At 42.6% G+C, this 22,742-nt stretch overlaps 2 protein-coding genes across 2 annotated transcripts in view; both read right to left on the reverse strand.

Moving 5' to 3' along the window:
* LOC109433196 (LIM/homeobox protein Lhx6-like) overlaps positions 1-22,742 on the reverse strand; it is an 811,403-nt gene that overhangs the window by 243,656 nt on the left and 545,005 nt on the right. The window lies entirely within an intron of this gene.
* Positions 11,428-12,476, reverse strand: LOC134290738 (uncharacterized). Its single transcript, XM_062857931.1, has 2 exons — positions 11,487-12,476; positions 11,428-11,436 (listed from the first exon to the last, which is right to left on the reverse strand). Exons 1-2 carry the CDS (start codon positions 12,474-12,476, stop codon positions 11,428-11,430), a joined length of 999 nt encoding a protein of 332 aa, XP_062713915.1.

Here is a 22,742-nt window from a genome sequence, read left to right on the forward strand (position 1 = left end):
GGCGCATAACCACCAACCACACTGATTCGGGCAACCACTGGCGCTGCCTACCAGACAAACTGACGGATACAGAAGGGGGTGGAGATTTAAAATGCACCGGCAGAATGAAATTATCCTTACTTTTGCTGCGCACTATCAAAGTATTTTTATACGGTACCCATCAAGACTATAGTCTGTATACAAGGCCAAGTTGGTCACCGTCATGGGGTGGTCAGGTCACGACCAATAGCAGCGCTGGGCTAGGCACGTGGTATCTGACAATATGTATGTAATATCATATTGTGCAAGGATAGAATCGCATTTTAAAGATGAGCGCATTTTACTCCACTCTACTTTACTAACTGGCAAATTGTGTCGGTTATCATTATTTCACTTTGTCGGTCCACCCAGCGCCCCCCACCCAGAATACGCCCGGACACCGGAAGAGAACAGCTCTAACAAACTCAACACTTGGTGCTGGCTGGGCTGACTGTAATTGTCATGCACAAGGATCGCAATCGTTGGCCAGCAGCACCAGCAACGGACGTTCTTCCTTCGTACTGTCTTTCCCTCCCTCATGTCGTCAGTAGTGTCCCAATCCAAGCAGCAGAACGAAGACAGGATAATCTCCCTCCGATACGAACGGGGTGTCTCTCCTCTGTCGCTCAGCCCAACTAGGCTCTACACTACAGAATGTGGTGGTCGGCCTGGTGGCGCGTCCCAGCCTTCGCGTCGTCGTCGTCGTCATCATTAATGTCATACGGAAAAATTATAATAATGCAGCCCTGATTTGCCACCATTAAATTATAATAACTTTTGAATTTAAACTTCTCTAACGAGGTCTGAATAAATTCTTTAATGATGTTTTCTTTCCATTTAAACTTTCTTGTTAGGGAGTGTGATATTCAGCATTTTCAGCTGTTATTTGACTATGTCTGCAGGGAGACTGCACCAAGCCAGTCAGTGGCTGTCGATGCTGGGCAAGTGTGTATGTGTGCGAATGCAGTTGTATGTGGGTGGACGAGGATGAAGGAGAAACGATGCCGGTGAAAAGTAAAAAAGCATGTGATATTGATATGATTCTCTATGATTTTTTTGGATGGTAGGTGCGATAGCAAATCTAACCTTGGCCTTGAGCAAGACATAAGGTGGGTTGATTATTACTAATATTAGGAAAGGGAATATGAATGTATTAGTACTTTCCTGGTCCATATGGGATATTATAGGCATAATACTACATATACAAAACTACACGCGTGCCGCAATATCATAATTATGAACATCCTATTGGTAATTGAAAATTTTCGAACCAAAGCAAAATCATCCTCTTAAGGTAGATTTGACCAAATAAAGAAAAAAGTTGGTTAAGTTTTTGTCAACACGGTCCACGATTTTCAGATGATAAAAACGGAATGACTTTCTTTAACAAAACATTTTGCAACCCTTTGAAGCCGGAGGGGCCATTATGACGCCATCATACAAACGGCTGTATAAATTCACATATTCAATAGAACAGAATGCTGTCTTCAGCAAAGTTGTGGCAGTTTGAGTCCTCTATTAAGGAAAAATGAGAATATTCGTATTCTCCTAGAACATCCTAGAACATCCTGACCACCTTGAAGCTTGCCGAAACGAAATAATTGACATATCAGTGGTTCTAAAAGCTGAAATTGAATATGAGTTGCGTTCATATGTATTCATTTAACATTCATCAAGATTTTCAAAACGTGTTTTATAATCTAGGATGTTCTAGGTGTTCCAAATTATTTTACTATAGTCCTTCAAATCTACAAGTATAACTTTATGTGTTTTAATCATAAATATTAGCATTGCATAATCTGCTGGGATCCATGAAGCTCTTGAAGTCTTGAGATACTAAAGGGATATTCCAGGTCAGTCAAACTACCTTGGAGTTTAGAACTTCAGGTCTACACTGGTAACAGCAGCCATATCTGCTATACTGAGTAAGGTTGGATAATCCACCGCGGTTAATGGACCAACCTGACGTATATTAGAAATAATTATGACCCTTTGAGAGATTCAGGGTCGTCTAAACTGTCCTATAATGAAGCCCTTCAAGTCTACAAGAATAACTTTATGTGTTTACGCCATGAATAATAGCATTACATAATCAGCTGGGGTCCATCAAGCTCTTCAGAACTTCAGGTCTATACTCGTAACAGCAGCCGATATACTGAGTAACGTTATATATTTAACCGCGGCTAATGACCCATCTTAAGTCTACACTAAAGTCTTTTTTTACACGGGTAGTTTTTCTGCTTTAACTCGGTCAATTTTGGGCCAATTCACATGAAAATTTGTACACAGGTAGACACGGTTAGTACTACCTGTGTACGGAAAATCAGATAGGTAGGTTCAAAATTGACCGAGGTAAAGCAGAAAAACTACCCGTGTAAAAAAAAGACCTCAGTGTATTTGATATTATTAATATAATCCTTTGGGACATTCAGGGTTGTCCAAACTGTACCATAAATAAGTCTATCAAATCAACAAGAATAACTTTACGCGTTTTTACCATAAATAATAGTATTGCATAATCTGTTGGTATCCGTGAAGCTGTTGAAAACTCAATGCCACACTATAGGAATATTCCAGGTTAGCCAAACTACCTTGGCGTTCAGAACATCAGATCTACACTTGTAACAGCAGCCATATCTGACATACTCAGTAACGTTGCATAATCAATCGCGATTACTGGACCGACCTGAAGTCTACTAGAAATTATTATGAACCTTTGGGAAATTCAGGGTCGTCCAAACTAACACCATCTGTAATCACTCTCATTCTCACCTCTCACCCCTGATTCATGAACAAACTCCCCTTATTTCCATTCGCTGTCTACACTATCCCTAATCTTAAGTAGGTACTCCAACTGTTTTGAACACAATCAAATTTGCTTTAGTTAACGTCGCCCTGATAAAGGTACCTACATAGATTTTACCTAAATGAATTCTACCTGAATAGACGTTGGATGTGGAAAATTCTGCAGAATCGTAACTTGCTATGTAGCAAAGTTGGTTACTGCGCCGGTTTAACTTTACGTAGTCATGGGTTCTAATCCCACCAAAAGAGGGATTATTTTTCACTAATCTTACCTTACCAATCAGGCTAAGGCCGGGGTGGCCTCTGCTGTACATAATAGCCTCCTCCATTCCACTCGGTCCATGGCAGTTTGTCTCCAGTTCCGCACTCTGCGTAGGGTCCGCAAATCGTCCTCCACTTGGTCGACCCACCTAGCTCGCTGCGCTCCACGTCTTCTTGTACCGGTCGGATGACTCTCGAGAACCATTTTATTCGGGTTGCTATCCGACATCCTGATGACGTGACCCGCCCACCGTAGCCTCCCGATTTTCGCGGTATGGACGATGGTTGGTTCTCTCAGCAGCTGATGCAGCTCGTGGTTCATTCGCCTTCTCCAAGTCCCGTCTTCCATCTGCACTCCGCCGTAGATGGTACGCAACACCTTCCGTTCGAAAACTCCAAGGGCGCGTTGGTCCTCTGCACGTAGGCTCCATGTTTCGTGCCCATAGAGGACGACCGATCTAATCAGCGTTTTGTAGATAGTTAACTTCGTGTTACGGCGAACTTTATTCGATCGTAGAGTTTTGCGGAGTCCAAAGTAGGCACGATTTCCTGCCACAATGCGCCTCTGAATTTCTCTGCTGGTGTCGTTGTCGGCGGTCACCAGTGAGCCCAAGTACACGAATTCTTCAACAGCCTCGATTTCATCACCGTCGATATGAATTCGGGATGGCGGGCGCGGTGATTCCTCCCTGGAGCCCTTTGCCATCATGTACTTTGTCTTCGACACATTAATGACTAATCCGATTCGCCTGGCTTCACTCTTTAGTCGGATGTACGTTTCCGCCATCGTCTCAAATTTACGAGCAATAATATCAATATCATCAACGAAACCAAGCAGCTGAACGGAATTCGTGAAAATCGTACCACTCGTGTTAATCCCCGCTCTCATTATTACACCTTTGTAGTATATTTAGACCATTTATGGCAAATAGTGTTGCCTTATCTAATAGGTAATTTTTGACAGCCTAAATGACAATTGGCTATTCCATAATTATAGCAGTCAGGTTGCTCAGCACATGCTGACTTACGTTCGGTCTCTTTCCTGACCGACCGTCGACTAGTGCAGACGCACATGAAGCATTTAATAGAATAATCAATTAATTAGTGATTAACGAATTGAAGTCTTTCGCGTGTGTAGTTTTCCGATTACTTCCTCCCAACATTTCAAGTTGGCGACGAGGATAAAACCAAAATTAAAAAGTGATTAGTTGTGCGTTGTCGTAGTGTGAAAATTTTCGTCGAGGTCGGTAACACGTGTTCGCGAACATAACCTCAAACTAAAACGTGGTCAGTCATCATGACGAATGAGACTGAAGAAAATAGTGGTGCGGTGAAAGTCGAAGCAGGCGGTGTGTTTCCTGTTGTTCGAGCTGGCATGTTTGGCCAAATCGAGCAATACGTCGTAGGAGAAAACTTCGAAGAATACATCAACCGATTGGAAATGTTCTTCTTAGTGAACGACACGCCGGACAACCGAAAAGTCCCCGTGTTGGTAACAGTCGCTGGTCCAAGTTTGTACACGATCGCTACCAGATTATGTGCCCCCGATGATCCTCGTACAAAGTCGTACGCTGATCTAGTCAAACTCCTGAAGGATCACCTAGGCCCCACCACTAACGTCGACGCAGAGCGGTATAAGCAGTGGTGGAAAGCATCATGTGCTTGACGTATTTTTTGGTTCGCATCAAACACAATCTTTGCTCACGCGCTCGCGAACCCAAAAAGAGAGAACGGTTCACGATTTCCCGGATCGACGAACCAACACAAAACAAATGTCGAACGAGCAGAATCGCAGTTGGTTCGCCAGAAAGATCACAATGTAGAGCACTTTGTTTGTTGCCATTTTTTGTACTCTTAAAGGTAATTAGTTGGGTGTTTTTTTAATTATACTGGTCAGGTACCATTCCAATAAATGAAATCGACGAAAAAGTTTACCAAAATTTGAAATCATTACAGAACTATCGGCCGCGAACCTCTAAAATAAAAAAGCATCGCGCTTGCAAAAGATGCGATGCACTCGTTGGCGTTCGTGTCGTACGATCGTGAGCCACAGACGTACGACCACCATCGCACAGCAAAGGTTTGCGATGCGATGGCATTTTTCTGTAGCGCGTAAGCACACGTTCGCGATCAATTTCCACCACTGGGTATAAGTTCAGGAAATGTGAGCAGCTTGCGTCCCAAAGCATCGCGGATTTCATCATCAGCCTGAAAGCCACCGCGCAAACATGTGAGTATGCAGCGTTCCTGTCGGATGCACTGCGAGATCAGTTCGTCGCTGGTATCCGTGACCAGAGCCTCCGGAAGAAATTGTTGACCGAACCGGGCCTAACCTTCGAAAAAGCATGTTCGCTTGCTCGAAGTTGGGAAGCCGCTCTGAGTCAAAACAAAGAAATGTCAAGTCAGTTGCCGCAGCAAATCGGATCGTTCCGAAAGGAGGTCGTCGTTCACCAGAAACCGAAGCTCAAGCGAAGTTATCCAGGAAAGGAGGAGAACAAGAGTCGTCCAAGTCAGTCGTCGAAACCATGCTTTCGGTGCAGTCGTCTTCATGCCCCAAACACGTGCCCAGCGCGGAGCTGGTCGTGCTTTTCGTGTGGAAAGGAGGGTCACGTGTCACCATGTTGTCGTTCGAAAACCAAACAAACCAAGAAGCCCGGAGGAGGTAATCGTGTCGCCGAGATGGCCGAAGCCGTCGAAGTCCTACGTCTGAACATGCTCAGTGGTCCAATTGAGCCAGCAGAGTCCAAGTCGTCGTCTCCCGAAGCCGAGTCAACCGAGGAAAACCGTCGTCAGTCGAATGTCAGTCTGGATCTGGCAGTCCTGGAGCAGGCAAGCAGCAGCCCCCCTCCCGGATCGTTGAATAAGGTGGATTCACCGGAGTTCGTGTCGCTGGAATGCGATAGTCGTCGAATTGAATTCGAAGCGGATTGTGGAGCATGTCGCAGCGTAATTTCTGTACACAGATCGAAAAAAGAGTGTAAAATTCTGTGACATATGATGCACATAATTGGAGCGTGGGATATCATAGAAGTTTACATGACATGTCATGTAAAGTTCATGAAATATCATGTAAACTTCCATTATATGTCATGTAATTCAGCATGACTCTGAGAGTTTACATGACATATAACACAAATTTACATGATATATCATGTAAACCATCATAACATTAAGTTTACATGAGTTAAATGAAGTTTACATGACGTGTAAATCTCAAAATTTTTATCTGTGTAGATACGTGTCGAAAGTTCTTCCCCAACCGTAAGTTAAAAGGTACCTCACTGGAATTTGTCTCCGTTTCAGGTCAGCGAATCAAGCCTCAGGGTACGCTACAGGTCAGCGTAATTGCCCCGTCTGGAATCCAGGGCCAGCTGGAGCTGGTGGTAATCCGGACCGACAGGGAAGTCAACCCGTTGCTTGGTCGTGACGGTCTTGATCTGGTGTTTCCGGACTGGAGACGAGTATTTTCAGGCAAGTCTGTAAGTACGTTCGAACATTCCTTCGAAACAGAACTCAAAACGCGATTCCCGAAGATAGCTAGCGAGTCCGCGAATAACGTCATAACCGGTTTCACCGCGGAAATAGTTCTAAAGCCAGACACGAGTCCAGTTTTTCATAAAGCGTATTCAGTCCCGTTCCTATTACGCGAAAAAGTAGAGCAGGGTTTAGAGAAGTTAGTCGAAGATGGTATTTTAGTCCCCGTCCGATCGTCGCAGTGGGCGAATCTGATCGTAGTTGTCCCTAAGAAGGATGGTTCCGTGACAATTTGTCTCGATGGAAAGGCAGCGTTGAATCGCTATACCACCGTCGAACACTATCCTTTGCCCAGAGTTGACGATATCCTCGCAAAACTTGCCAATTTGAAAGTTTTTTGCAAGATTGATTTGTCCGGAGCTTACCTCCAAGTACAATTGTCCGAGTCGTCACAAGTCCTTTGTACGATTAACACCCATCGTGGTCTTTTTCGGTACACGCGAATGCCATTTGGTATAACTTCTGCCCCCGCGATTTTTCAATCCATTATGGATCAAGTCCTGGATGGTTCCCCAGGCATAGCATACCTCGATGACATTATCGTTGGTGGTGCAACTGTCGATGAGTGTCGACGTAACTTGTTCATGGTGCTTCAGAAACTGAATGACCATAACGTGAGAATATTAAATGTTCTCAAATCGAGCTTTTTCAAAAGCGAAATCGATTATGTCGGGTATAACATCACGTCTGATGGTATTCACCCTAGTGAAACGAAGGTGAGAGCTATTTTGGACGCTCCTCCCCCTCAAAACGTGTCTCAGCTCCAAGCATACCTTGGACTGTTAAACTATTACCACCGTTTTCTTCCGAATCTGTCGATTCAACTTCGTCCGTTGTACGATTTACTACAGAAAAATCGTAGATTCCTGTGGTCATCACAGTGTCAAGTGGCTTTCGAGAAAACAAAAAGGTTGCTCTTAGACAATGATCTACTTGAACCATACGACCCCTCAAAACCGATTACGTTAGCTGTCGATGCTAGCCCCTACGGTGTTGGTGCCGTTTTGTCCCACGTTGTAAAAAGAGTCGAGAAACCGATATGTTTCGCTTCTTCAACACTGACCCCAGCACAGACTAACTATGCTCAGGTTCACAAAGAGGCCCTTGCGGTGATATTCGGAGTCACCAAATTCCATAAGTACATTTATGGTTTCAAAATTCAAATTGATTACCGACAACACCGGTATCAAAGAGATTCTCAACCCCTCGAAAGGCATTTCTGCCATAGCCGCTGCTAGATTGCAACGTTGGTCTTTGATTTTAGCCAGTTACGATTATACAATCGAACACCGTCCTGGCAAATACATGCATCATGCAGATGCACTGTCACGTCTTCTTCTACCAAGTCTCACAGAAGTAGAGCATACTGATCTAGGCTTGAATAGCGTGTTCACAGGTGACACAGAAGTAGTTAATCTGGACGTTGTCCGTAGTCATCAGAAATCGGATACAATTTTGTCCAAAATTTTCGAATATGTTTCCCATGGTTGGCCTAGCAATCTGAATCCGTTGTACAAACCATATTTTCTTATTAGAAATCACCTAGGCATTGATCGAGAAGTGTTATACTTCGATGATAGGGTTGTTGTCCCGGATAGCTTAAAGCTCGCAGTCGTAGAACAGTTACATTCAAATCACGATGGTGTGGTAAGAATGAAAATGCTGAGTAGAATGTATGTCTGGTGGAAAAACCTTGATAAGGATATTTCCGATTTTGTTCAAAAATGTCAAGCTTGTCAGAAACGACAACCTGTGCTTAAAGAGGTCGTTGAGTCGAAATGGCCAAAATGTGAACGTCCGTTTCAAAGAGTTCACATGGACCTATTTTACTTCGAAGGTCACACGCTACTGATATTCGTCGATAGCTATTCGAAGTATATTGATGTTCGTCTAATGAAAGGTTCAAACAGCCTTCAACTGATTGAACAAGTCGAATCATTCTTTGCTAGATTCGGAATAGCAGAAGAAATCGTTACCGATAATGGTCCCCCATTCAACTCGGAGCTTTTCGTAAGATTTTTAGAAGCCAATGATGTCAAAGTCTCAAAGTCTTCACCTTACCACCCCCAATCCAACGGGTTGGCCGAGAGAGGTGTAAGGACAGTCAAAGATGTGCTTAAAAAGTACTTACTTGACGATAAGCAAAGGTCGCTTTCAGTCGGTAGGAAGATTAATCGTTTCCTCATCAATTACCGTAACACTCCCTGCACGGTAACCAATCGTACTCCGTCGTCGATGGTATTCACGTACACCCCGCGTACGCTGACGAACAGCATCAACCCGCGAAAAGTTGAATTGGAATCCACTCAATCGAAACCTGTAGTTAGAGTAGATGATCGTATCAATCAATCTCCCCCAGAAATCAAAAGTACATACCGCGTTGGTGATAAGGTGCTCTACCGAAATCACTTTAAGGAGCTAGTCCGCTAGATTCCCGCGATTATTTTGAAGAAACTAAGTCCACTCACGTACTTAATTAGCGTAGAAGGAAACGTTCGAATGGTACACATCAATCAAATCCGTGTATCAGACTTGTCCGATATATTCCATCCATGTTTGCCGATTGCTCAGCCAGTGCAAAACCGAATCGAGCAAAGCGTCGAAAGCACACCACCAGCAGATGCGACATCTGTGGGTTCGCGCGAGAAGCAGTCTCAACCAGCCAGTATTGAGCTTTGCAAGGATTTCGCGACGATCGTGCAAATGTTCAATCTTTGACAGCACAATGTTCACACATCCAACAACAAAGGAAACAGCGCATAAACAAACCGATTAGTCGAAACACCACCCCAAAATAACGCTCCGTTACTGGAAAACTGTAGTGGCGACATCAACCAATGTATGCTGAAACCGGTGTGCATATTTTGTGGTGAGACAATTTTGTTTGCCTGTGCGTCGTATTTGGCGCAAGATCGTCAATACATCAGAAACTTCCTATTTGGGATACTTCAACTTCGGTTGTCCTCTCAACTCAAGCGATTGGAGCGCCGCACCTTGGGAGATTTTGACTCGCTTCGTCGACGCTTTGCTTGGCTTTTCTTTTTGCTCGTTTGCTTCGTGCACCTTGGCTAAAACTGTTTTTGCAGCCGCCGGGTGGGAGCTGTTATGGATAATCAGCCGCTGTATACAAATCATACGGGGCACAATCTTTTCGCAATAAACGACGGCTGGTTGAGATCGTCAGTATCCGAGTAATTAAGCTGGGATGCACAATAGATAAGCTTTTAGATGTTTAGTGTTTGATCGATTGATTAATTCACCTAGAGTAGTTTGTATTTTGCTTAAGTTGATAAGTATTGTAACGTTGTGAAAAAATGTGTAGTATGTAAATGTGATTTAAAGCCCGGAGAGCTGTAGTATATCTAGACCATTTATGGCAAATAGTGTTGCCTTATCTAATAGGCAATTTTTGACAGCCTAAATGACAATTGGCTATTCTATAATTATAGCAGTCAGGTTGCTCAGCACATGCTGACTTCCGTCCGATCTCTTTCCTGACCGACCGTCGACTAGTGCAGACGCACATGAAGCATTTAATAGAATAATAAATTAATTAGTGATTAACAAATTGAAGTCTTTCGCGTGTGTAGTTTTCCGATTACACAGCTAATCGCGTTCGGTAATTTTTACCGAAATCTCAACCGCTGAGCGTTCGGTAATGGATTCTTAACGAAATTCTGTAAAAAAATAACAAATTTCGGTAAAATGTTATCGTTTATCTGTCAAACTCTAACGAACTTCGAATAATTTGTTCTGGCTTGCAGTCTTAATAATTGGCCTACGAATTTATTTTCTTGGCTCCAACGTTTCGATCCCAATTTGGATCTTCATCAGGGATCTATTTTTATTTGAGTGATGACAGACAGAAACAATATTTAAAAACAATAATTAATAGTACTTTTACATACAACATGAACTTACAAAGAATTATTCGTAGCTGTCCAAAAACATTCAGCCTGTAGTGTTGTCTTAGTTTTGTCGTTGGGAAGTCGGTTTGGTAATCTAGTACTACCATCTGTACGCCTCCACTGTACTATGTTTTTCGCCCACAATTCAATATAACACTTATTAACTATCAAGCTCTTCAACTTTAATCGTCTTTTCTGTCTACGTTATTCGTCATTTTGATTCATTCGCGCTTTATCTGTTTCTATTGTATTAGTGTCAAGATCGTTCCTATTTTGTCTGTTTCTGTGAGATAATCTGTTCAGTGTGTGCATGATACCTGTATAACATGTGTGTAACCCCTCTACATCTGTCCGTTTGTTTATATTTTGTGTTGTCATTATATGGCATACCTCTAGTATCGGTAGTCTATTTGTTTTCAAGCTATAGTCTAATATACTGGCATTCTGCAGGTCAAATCTGTGCCCTGTGCTAACACAGTGGTTCATCATTGCTGTTCTTTCCTTCAGACCGCTCAATTTGTGTAGCCTGTCTGAAGTGTTTTCTATTTTGGTGACTTTGTCCAGGAGATTTACATCAGATTTATGTCCGTACATACGTGTTTGTAATTTGTTGGTTGTCATACCAACGTATTTGGCATCACATTGTTGACAACCAATACAGTAAATTACGTTATTACGCTGATATGTATCTGTCCTCCCTTTCATAGCTCTATACAATGAACCTACTGTGTTGTTATTATAATGTACTATGTTAATATTGTCAAATTCATTTGATCTCTTAAAGTATTGTGTGATCTGCTGTGATAACCCTACTATGTATGGAATCGACTTATAAATTTTGATTTGTTGATCGTCATTTTCTGGTTGTGTTGGTGTTCTCGTTCTTCTCTCGTTGTGTCGGTTAATCAGTCTGTTGATCAACGAGACGGGGTAGTCGTTTAGCTTCAGTAGTCTCATCACCGTCTCCTTTTTCTGTTGCTCCGTTTTGATCGTCGAAAGGGTGTTTACCTTTTTGACGAAGTTGTATGCCACATTTATTTTTAGGTGTTTTGGATGCAGCGAGAAGTAATTAAGGATCCGTCCAGATGCGATGGGCTTCATGAACCAATCAGTGGAGAAAGATTGGTCTTCGTTGCGAACAACGACCATGTCGAGGAATGGTAGCCTGCCGTCCACCTCGTATTCGACCGTGAATTGCAGTTTTGGGTGATAGCCGTTGAATGCACCCAAAACTGTATCAACTTCGTTGGCCGGAATAACGATGAAAAAGTCGTCAACAAACTTTTTCAGGATTGGAATGTGCACACCTAGTTTGGATAACACTGCATTTATCAGTTCGCCGGTGACGATTTCTGCTAACACGGGCGAAAGAGGGTTACCCATTGCTGTGCCAGAGATTTGTTGGTAGTGTTTCTGTTGGAATACGAAATAGCTAGCCTCGATGACAAAAACCACGATCTCCAGGAATAGGTCCAGGTTAATGTTGGTGTGTTCCTTTATGTTGTTCCACTGGTTCAGGATGCCTTTCCTCACTAATTCCAGTGGGATGTTTGTAAATAGTGACACCACATCAAAGGATACCATTGCGTATCCTGGCCCCACAGTGCTGCTGTTGATAAATTCGCAAAATTCCTCCGAATTCCTTATGCTGTACGTGTTGTTTACAGATTGCTGTAGGATGTTCGAAAGAAATTTGGACAGCTCGTATGTTGGCGCAGTCATCGTGGGGACCACTGGGCGAAGTGGGAGATTGGGCTTGTGGGCTTTTGGCAAGCCATATATCCTCGGACTAACCGCTGTCCTAGATTTGAGACACCTCGCAGTGCGTTCATCTATCAAACCAAGATTCTGCAATCGTACTACCAGTGCATTGTTCTGGTTCTGGAACTTGGTTGTTGGGTCCCGGTCTAGCTTCTTGTAGGTTTCGGAATCCTCTAATAGCTCCAACATTTTTGCTTCGTAGTTAGCGCGAAGCATAACTACTGTACGGTTCCCTTTATCCGATGGAAGGACACACACCTCCGGATTGGCTTTTAGGAAATGATTGGTCGCTTTTAATGCACTTGTGCAGAATCGGGAGGACAACGATTGATTCGTATCAATCCTGGAGTTGTTGATGTGATTTTGTATTATGTTGGAGACACCAGCTCTGATGTTGTTTTGAACAGAACGATCTGGGTTACATCTGTAGATGTCTTCTAGGTCAGCAATTAGGTGGAAATACGATGTGTTTCGGATGTTCTGCGGTACAGCAAATTTGGGTCCTAAACTCAGAAGAACTTGGGTTTCTTTTGGAATTTGGACCCCAGTTGAGTTTAACAAGGCTTTTTCGTTAAACGAGACCATGGCCGAAGATTCTACAGCCTTATTGAGAATCCGGTTGTATTTCTTCTGGGTATTTGATCTGTACCGACCCAACCTGGCGTGGCGCCAACCCGCTCAAAACGGAGCAACAGAAAAAGGAGACGGTGATGAGACTACTGAAGCTAAACGACTACCCCGTCTCGTTGATCAACAGACTGATTAACCGACACAACGAGAGAAGAACGAGAACACCAACACAACCAGAAAATGACGATCAACAAATCAAAATTTATAAGTCGATTCCATACATAGTAGGGTTATCACAGCAGATCACACAATACTTTAAGAGATCAAATGAATTTGACAATATTAACATAGTACATTATAATAACAACACAGTAGGTTCATTGTATAGAGCTATGAAAGGGAGGACAGATACATATCAGCGTAATAACGTAATTTACTGTATTGGTTGTCAACAATGTGATGCCAAATACGTTGGTATGACAACCAACAAATTACAAACACGTATGTACGGACATAAATCTGATGTAAATCTCCTGGACAAAGTCACCAAAATAGAAAACACTTCAGGCAGGCTACATAAATTGAGCGGTCTGAAGGAAAGAACAGCAATGATGAACCACTGTGTTAGCACAGGGCACAGATTTGACCTGCAGAATGCCAGTATATTAGACCATAGCTTGAAAACAAATAGACTACCGATACTAGAGGTATGCCATATAATGACAACACAAAATATAAACAAACGGACAGATGTAGAGGGGTTACACACATGTTATACAGGTATCATGCACACACTGAACAGATTATCTCACAGAAACAGACAAAATAGGAACGATCTTGACACTAATACAATAGAAACTGATAAAGCGCGAATGAATCAAAATGACGAATAACGTAGACAGAAAAGACGATTAAAGTTGAAGAGCTTGATAGTTAATAAGTGTTATATTGAATTGTGGGCGAAAAACATAGTACAGTGGAGGCGTACAGATGGTAGTACTAGATTACCAAACCGACTTCCCAACGACAAAACTAAGACAACACTACAGGCTGAATGTTTTTGGACAGCTACGAATAATTCTTTGTAAGTTCATGTTATATGTAAAAGTACTATTAATTATTGTTTTTAAATATTGTTTCTGTCTGTCATCACTCAAATAAAAATAGATCCCTGATGAAGATCCAAATTGGGATCGAAACGTTGGAGCCAAGAAAATAAATTCGTAGGCCAATTATTAAGACTGCAAGCCAGAACAAATTATTCGAAATAATCTTCCCAGTCGAAAATCGCAAGATACTCCAACGAACTTCGGTAAAAGTTGTTACCTTTACCGATTTTTTCCTGTAAAACAAACTTAACGGTTGAAATTTCGGTAAAACATTACCGAAGTCGGTGATTTATTCTAACTGTGTACTTCCTCCCAACATTTCAACCTTCTAACGCAATGTTGAACAGCAAGCACGAAAGACCATCACCTTGCCGTAGCCCTCTGCGAGATTCAAAGGGACTCGAGAGTGTCCCTGATACTCGAACTACGCACATCATCCATCGTCGCCTTGATCAATCGTATCAGTTTATCCGGGAATCCGTATTCGTGCATAATCTGCCATAGCTGTTCTCAATCGATTGTATCATACGCCGATTTGAAATCAATGAACAAGTGATGTGTGGGCACGTTGTATTCGCGGCATTTCTGCAACACCTGCCGGATGGCGAACATCTGATCTGTTGTAGCGCGTTCACCCATGAATCCAGCCTAGTATTGCCCCACGAACACTCTTGCAATCGGTGATAGACGGCGGCATAAAATTTGGGAGAGTACCTTGTAGGCAGCGCTCAGTAGTGTGATCGCGCGATAGTTCCCGCAATCCAACTTGTCGCCCTTTTTGTAGATGGGACACACGATACCTTCCATCCATTTCTCCGGTAATACTTCCTCCTCCCAAATCTTGGTAATGACCCAGTGTAGTGCTCTCACCAGTGCTTCTCCACCGTATTTTAGAAGCTCGCTTGGTAGTTGATCTGCTCCAGCGGCTTTGTTGTTTTTCAACCGGCCAACCTCCTCCTCAATCTCTTGGAGGTCAGGGGTCGGAAGTCTTTCGTCCTGTGCACATACTCCAAGATCTGTTACCACGCCACCTTCGGTACTTGCAACGTCGCCATTGAGGTGCTCATCGTAATGCTGCCGCCGTCGACCACCTCACGCTCGCTCGTGAGAATATTCCCGTAATTATCTCGGCACATGTCGGCTTGTGGTACGAAGCCTCTATGCGAGCGGTTCAGCTTCTCGTAGAACTTTCGTGTGTCCTTAGCGCGGTACAGCTCTTCCATCGCTTCGCGATCTTGTTCTTCCTGCTGGCGCTTCTTCATCCGGAAGACCGAGTTCTGCCTGTTCCGCGCCTGTTTGTAACGTGCCTTATTCGCTCTCGTTCGGTGTTGCAGAATTCTCGCCCATGCTGCATTCTTCTCGTTTTTCAACTGTTCACATTTGCCGTCGTACCAGTCGTTTCTGTGATTCGGAGTCGCGAACCTAGTGCTGTAGCCTAGGTACTACCTATGGTTGATCGGATGTCCCTCCAGCCATCTTCAAGTGTAGTTGCGCCAAGCTGCTCTTCCGTTGGTAGGGCCACTGCTAACTGCTGCGCGTAGTCTTGAGCCACTTCTACGTTACGCAGCTGCTCGATATTGAGTCGCGGCGTTCAACTTCGACGCGTGGTGATAAGGGAGCGTCCATAAATTACGTCACGTAAAAAATGCCAATTTTCAACCCCCCTCCCCCCTATGTCACACTTTTTGTAAGAGAACTCTGAAATTTTTGTATGGGTTGTCACACTTCACTGAACCCCCCCTCCCCCCTAAAAGCGTGACGTAATTTATGGACGTTCCCTAACATATAACCGAGAAGAATTTACCATCGATTAGAACGTGGTCGATTTGGTTTTCTGTTTGATGGTCGGGTGATCTCCAGGTGGCTTTGTGGATATCTTTGCGGGGGAAGAAGGTGCTTCGGACTACCATACCACGGGAGGCTGCAAAGTTTACGCATCGCTGGCCGTTATCATTCGATACGGCGTACAGGCTGCTTCGCCCGATTACCGGTCTCCCAGTCAACACACGATCGCATATGATGTTGAATAGGATGCTAAAGTGGAGGCGATATGCGTACACTTTACACGCGGTCAAATGGAAGCATGTACGAATATGGCCTCCACTTTAGCATCCTATTCAACATCATATAAGACTTTGTGTTATCTGGGCTGTACATTTCCTCCCTTCCTACCTGCGCGTTCATGTCACCGACAACGATTTTCACGTCACGCGGCGAGCAACCATCGTATGTTTGCTCTAACTGCGCGTGGAACGCTTCTTTCTCGTCATCAGGTCTCCTTTCGTGTGGGCAGTGGACGTTGATGATGCTGTAGTTGAAGAAACGGCCCTTAACTCTTAACATGCACATCCTTGCGTTGATCGGCTGCCACCCGATCACACGTTGTCGCATCTTGCCCAACACTATAAATCCTGTTCCCAGTTCATTGGTGGTGCCACAGCTTTGGTAGAAGGTAGCCGCTCGATGCCTGCTTTTCCACACTTTCTGTCCAGTCCAACAAAGTTCCTGCAACGCCACGATGTCGAAGTTGCGGGGATGTAGTTCGTCGTAAATTATCCTTTCACATCCTGCGAAACCTAGTGACTTGCAATTCCATGTTCCAAGTTTCCAATCGTAGTCCTTATTTCGTCGCGTGGGTCTTTGCCGATTGTATCGAGTCGTATTTTCTCCAATGTTATTCGCAATGGGGATTTTTACAGGTGGCTTATTGGGCCTACGCCAACACTCCTGTCTCGCCGAAGGGCCAACGTGCCAGTTCTGTTTAACGTCCCAACCAACACTGGGACGACCACGCTGATGGGACTACCACCTTGGATCTAGCTGGGCGTGGTGCAGCGTTTCTTACTCAGCCGCTGGATGCCAGAACAGACGCTGTTTGAGCCGCACCTCCTTGGTGAACAGACGCTCGGATCGTATCTCCTCAATCTAGTTGAAGTCAGAAGGACAACAGTGCCCAGGCTGCACTACCAGCTAAGCACACAACTCTTAGCTGGCGGTTTTTGTCATCGTTTGACCCGTGGAAGCATGAGGTAGGAACTTGTGAGGATCAGAGCTATGTTAGACGCTCTTCTTATCGACTCACCGTTTTGCAGCCCATTTTTCACTAATATATCTATCAATTTGTCAATAAACGCACTTTGCCTTCAAATGCTTAAAGTTCTTACGTCCTCCAGGATTATTTCTCCCGGAATAGCATGTTTGATGCTTCCCAAGATTCTAAAATAAATTTCTCGCGAGTTTCTCTTAGGGATTCTTTCAGATATTATTTAAGGAATTGCTTCGAGAACTCATATAGAATTTTCTTCAGGGATCCCATAAAAATCTTTCAAGGATACCATCGGGGATCATTCCAAGGATATCTGCTGAGTTTCCTTCTGGGATTACTTTAGTGACCCTCCCAGGTATTTCCAGGATTTCTTCTTCAGACGCTGTTGTGAGCCGCTTTTTGTGGAGCAGATTTTCAGGTTTCCAGATGAAAACTCCCATAGGCGCCAACTTAGGGAGGGGCAAGCATAGTTTTGCCCCCCTCCAATATTTACGGATTTTTCGATTTTCCCATACAAAAAATCAGAAAACCCAGGCTTTGACAGCCCCCCTCCCATAAATATGACCAAGTTGGCGCGTCTGAAAACTCCCCTTCCTTGTCAGTATACGACCAAAGTTCCCACCTGGGTTGGTTATCTGATCTTCCCTAAGGTTGCTCGCAGTTTCCAGCCGGTATTACGCGAAGGTAATGATAGAAATTGCTGGGACAACGCTTATGATCATAATGTGATCTGAATTACGCATTACCCAGTCTTTATTATGCCTCTTCGCTTCATTATGTGTGATTGGATTACTGACAAACAACCTGGACCACCCTGCAGAATCCATCTCGAGTATCCTATGTCTGATCCTGCCCATGCAAATCGACCATAATTCACTACCTATTTCATTACATCCGTAAAACCACCAATTGAGTTGGCTAACCACCATCCAGATGATGCAACGATGATAAAGGAGTGGTTGCTTCGCAGAAATAGAAAACTTATTTAATGACTCCATCATTATCCGCACACTCACTTACAAGCAAACAGTCTGACCGCCGCCGCCTCCCACCAGATCTATTTAATTAATTAATCCATTAATTAAAATCGATTAAGGTGCCTGTTCGTGAACACTCCATCATCGTCGTCCTACTGGTGGTGATGGGAAGTGTGAGCAGCGCAGCACACGCGAATACGTGCTATTTATGCCCAATAGAGTAAAGTGGGGCAAAAGTTCGAGTGGGGCAAGAGTTTCTTTTGAAGTTTTTGAGCTCAATTCAAATTATTTCTTTCTGGTGTCAAGGTTGTTCGAACCCTTTTTGAAAAAGAGTGTTTCACTCCAAAAATTATGAAAATTGATCAATATTTCGAGAAGTTATGACAAAATGTTGGTTTTTGATCAAAAAATTGTAACATGCGATGGCCCTTCCAACGCATGGAATGAAATTTTAATGAAATCGAATTCGATATTTTATTTTTGGGCGTAACTAAGTATATTTTGAAGATGCTCTAGCATGTATAACTTTTTGCAAAAAAGATTTGGAAATCGTATTTTACACATAGTGGGGCAAAAGTTCGAATTGTGGGGCAAAAGTTCGAGTCATGTGGCAACTTTAGGTATAAACCTAAAATTCTGCAAAATGTACATATTATCTCTAAGAGTGATGGAATCAGTGAGAAAATTCGATTGAAGTTGAAAAAAAATGTTGTTTTATCTGAATTTGACGGAAAACTACTAATTTTTGGTGTAGTAAATTTAACCCTGATTTGGGTAAAATCCAAATCGAATTTTAAAGTGTATTCCAGTTCTAACATCAAATATTAAGTGGTTTCAGGTATTCCTATTACCAAAGTGTCAAAATAGTGTGCTACGGTTGGCGAAATTCCACAAACACTAGATTCGAACTTTTGCCCCAGTGGTGGGGCAAGAGTTCGAATAAAACGCACACATACAAAAAGTGCTGTAACTCAAAATTGAAAAGACATTCGGCATAACTTTGTTCAGCAAAATTTTAGCTCATGGATGGTAGAATCACCACACGGTATTTATTTATTTTGATCTGCTTCGATTTTTTGAAATAGGTTGAATTTTCAACTAAGGTCGAACTTTTGCCCCACCTTACTCTATTCAATCGTACACCGACAAATACAAACCCATATATATGCGTGTGTGCGAGAGAGGGTAATTTGAGCTGTGCATACAAAATGTAATTAACTTTGGTTCGATTTCGCCACTCCGTGGCTTCTTTGCCGACCGACTTCTACCAACAACGCGATCCAATAATAATAGTTGGACGGCAGAAGGGTGAGGTCAACTGGGCGAGCGAACCGATTCGACGTACCTACCTAACCATAAATTAAGCGCGAAAATGTAGCATTTAGTGAGGAGGCTTTCCAAATATTTGAGAGAGGAAATATCAAATTACTTGCACTCGAATGATGACATGGAGTGGCGACTGCTCGAGTGCGTTTAATTAGGGGTTGGGTCAGTTGCATAATTGAGAGCTTTTGAAGGACACGTATTACAAGACGTGTGTAGTACGGTGAGCTAGTAATTATGGAAATGAAAAAAAAAACACTATGAGACTCATAACTTTAAAGATCATTTTTATAAAGATCTTCATGAAGTTCTTTGATTTAATCAATTTTATCAAAGATTCGTCTGCATTGGCCGAAAGCTGTAGGGGTGTGGGGGTAAAGTGGACTACCTAAGCGCTTTTAGTGGTCTTCATTGGGAACGCGGCGAAATCCATTGGCTTTATTTACTAAGTAATATGATTCTGGATGAAATTGATCACTTTTCATAGTTTTTCGCGTTCAATTTTTAAACAGTTTCCGATATTACCAAAACACTGTAACGGATAAAAATCTTATTCTGCTTTATGACTTGTTGAAATATGTCCTCTTCCTAATAATGTGAAGTTTTCAATGATAATTTTCGATATTTGATGAGATATATCCAATTTAATGTTTGTGGAGCGGATCTGGTTGGATGGTTAGAACACTTGGCTATCACGCCGAGGACCTGGGATCGAATCCCACTCCCGACAAACTCACATTCCTTCGGAAAGGAAGTAAAGCGTGGGTCCCGAGATGAACTACCCGGATAAAAACTAACCATAGGGTCTATGGTGAAAACCATTTCTGCACCATACAGTGTACCAGCTACAATAAAGTGTATTGTGATGAAATGGTTCGCTATACTATACATTTACATTGAATTTTTATGTAACAATATATTATACTGTTTTTCTTACGTTTGAACCATTCACTTTTCCGAAACATTATTTTACCGTGAATTTTTTATTATTTCTGGTGTTCGATTTGAATAGGTCGTATGTTTGCTGTGCTTCATATGCAGACTCGACCTATTCAAATCGAACACCAGAATTTATTCAGTTTAACATTTTTTCCGTGCTTTGTTTTGTTGATGTTTGTGACTTTTTTGATGCAAAGGAAAGCTTTCATAGGAAAGAGAAAAAACTGAATAAGTTGAAACATCAATTGAAAATCAATAACATGTTTAAATCAGTGGTAAACCAAATGTCCTATCCTAAGAACTGCAGGTCCAAGCAGGGGTCCAAGAGATATGGCGGGCTAGGTGTGTAGAGTGCGATGAGAGAAATACGAATGTAGGCCAACCCGGAATGATGCAGGTCAGATTACCGTAAATCAGTGGATGAGTTCAACACTATTCTTTCTGTATTTGAATTTAGGGGAATTTCCTCCTCTTCTCTCATGTTAACTTGCCTTCGACCACAATCGAATCAAATGCGATTGACAAACTTTATCTTTGACGTAGAGCCATCTTTAACTGGACTGAACACTGAAATGACTTTTAATATAGGTTCGTCTGCGGGTTCGCTTTTTAACCTAACTTATACTTGAATCGAACTTGACAGTTTTCTCATGAGTTGTTATGTATTTCCGTGTATTTCGAACTTTAGTCAAACTGGAGCCTCAATATTGCAATAACGGTTAAGCACGCTGTAATGATACTTATGTACCTCGTCACCCACTTCATGCAACTACATTAGTGGTCTAATAATACTTAGCGCGCTCGGCATAGTTCCATCATGCCGCTCAAAGTGTTGCCACAAATAATGCTTAGTTTGCGAAACCCAGTTATCTGGCTGGTGGGGCATGGGAGCCTAAGCTTCAACTGTTAATGCAATCAGAGACTACTCTGACCTCGACTCAGACTTGGACGTGGGCGATCCAATATATGAAGGGTTATCCAAAATGCTCTGGAGAATTCCCAAAGCGTATCTCATAATGCTAGTAAGCCTGAGATGCCATTAATAGGAGGAAATTGACAAGATAATATAACATTATTTGGTTTATGTAATGTAAACCAACACAACATAACAAAAGAGAACCATTCCAAAACCATTTAATTAAATGTATAACCAGTACTGAAACTACAGTTAAAACAATATATTTACGGTACATTTTATTGTTTGAAACCATATGTGTACCATACAATGTACGGTTTATTAAAACCCACGTATCAGTATTTATAAGAATTCATTTACAATATAATGTATGGTTTTGCAAAAAAATATATATGAAGAAAAATATTTTTTTTATATTGTTACGATACTTAACCACCCGTATAGTATATTGTAAAAATCTTATTTACAATTTACTGTATGGTACTGTACATTACATTACATTACATTTTATTGTACATTCTATTGAGGATGATCTTTTCGAGCACATACCCCGCTGTGTCGATAAAGCATTTGGTCTATATACCGATGGGTCTCCAAGTGGTTTCCCCTCCTTTGAAAATAGAACCAGGCTCTGCCGCTTCTAAACCTCTGCGAATACTCCTTCGTCCAGGCAGACCAGAACATCCCGAGAGCCTTTTAAGGACAGGCTCGGAACTCCATCCGGGGGGCCTTACCTAAGCTAAGGGACTTTGCTATCCTCGCAAGTTCCTCATCGCTAGCCCCAATACCCAGCTATCCTATGGAAGGAGACCAAGGAGTAGGATCATGACGCGGAAAAAGCCCCTCGATGATCTCCTTCAACATCTTTGGAAACTGCTCTGTAGGAGCCCTTACAGCTTTTGTCTTGACCATTACGATCCTATAGGCATCACCTCACAGATTCGCATTGGTACTCTGACAGAGACCCTCAAAGTAAGCTTTTTTGCTTGCTCTCAACTCAAACTTCAGCGCGACTAGCGAACTGCCGGATGATCGCTAAGATTATTGCTATCGTATACCCACCAGTTCGAACTACTTCTTTAACCAGGACTACAAAAGTAACGTCGACAATCCACTCCATTTTTTTCTCTTCTAAACCATAAGGAGAAAATCTGCTCAACAGACACCCGAACAAGAACTGCCGTTCTTCTGCAAAGTGACGTAAGCGACATTGAAAGTTTCGGCACATTTTTGATTATAACGCATCAAACTCCTGGTCGTTCTCTGTTTTTTCGTAGATGCTAGATTACCACTATTGCATCCTTATTTAGCAGACTATGTTATTAGTTCACTAGATATATGTATACCAAAAGACGTCGAAATTTGAAATGGCGCTTACGTCACTTTGCAGAATGGGAAGCAATCAGCTACGTTTTTGCTAGAGTGCCGTAGAGGCGCTTTTCTGATAAATGCGGTAAACGTGATAACAGTGTAAAGGTAAAGTAACGGCGAAGGTTAAGCTATGCGATCGTAGACGGCGCTCGTGTTCCACGTGTTTTTCACATATACAGCGGCGCCGCCTGCACCTATCCACTC

The sequence above is a fragment of the Aedes albopictus genome, chromosome 3 (genome assembly GCF_035046485.1).
Source record: "Aedes albopictus strain Foshan chromosome 3, AalbF5, whole genome shotgun sequence".
Classification (NCBI taxonomy): domain Eukaryota; kingdom Metazoa; phylum Arthropoda; class Insecta; order Diptera; family Culicidae; genus Aedes; species Aedes albopictus.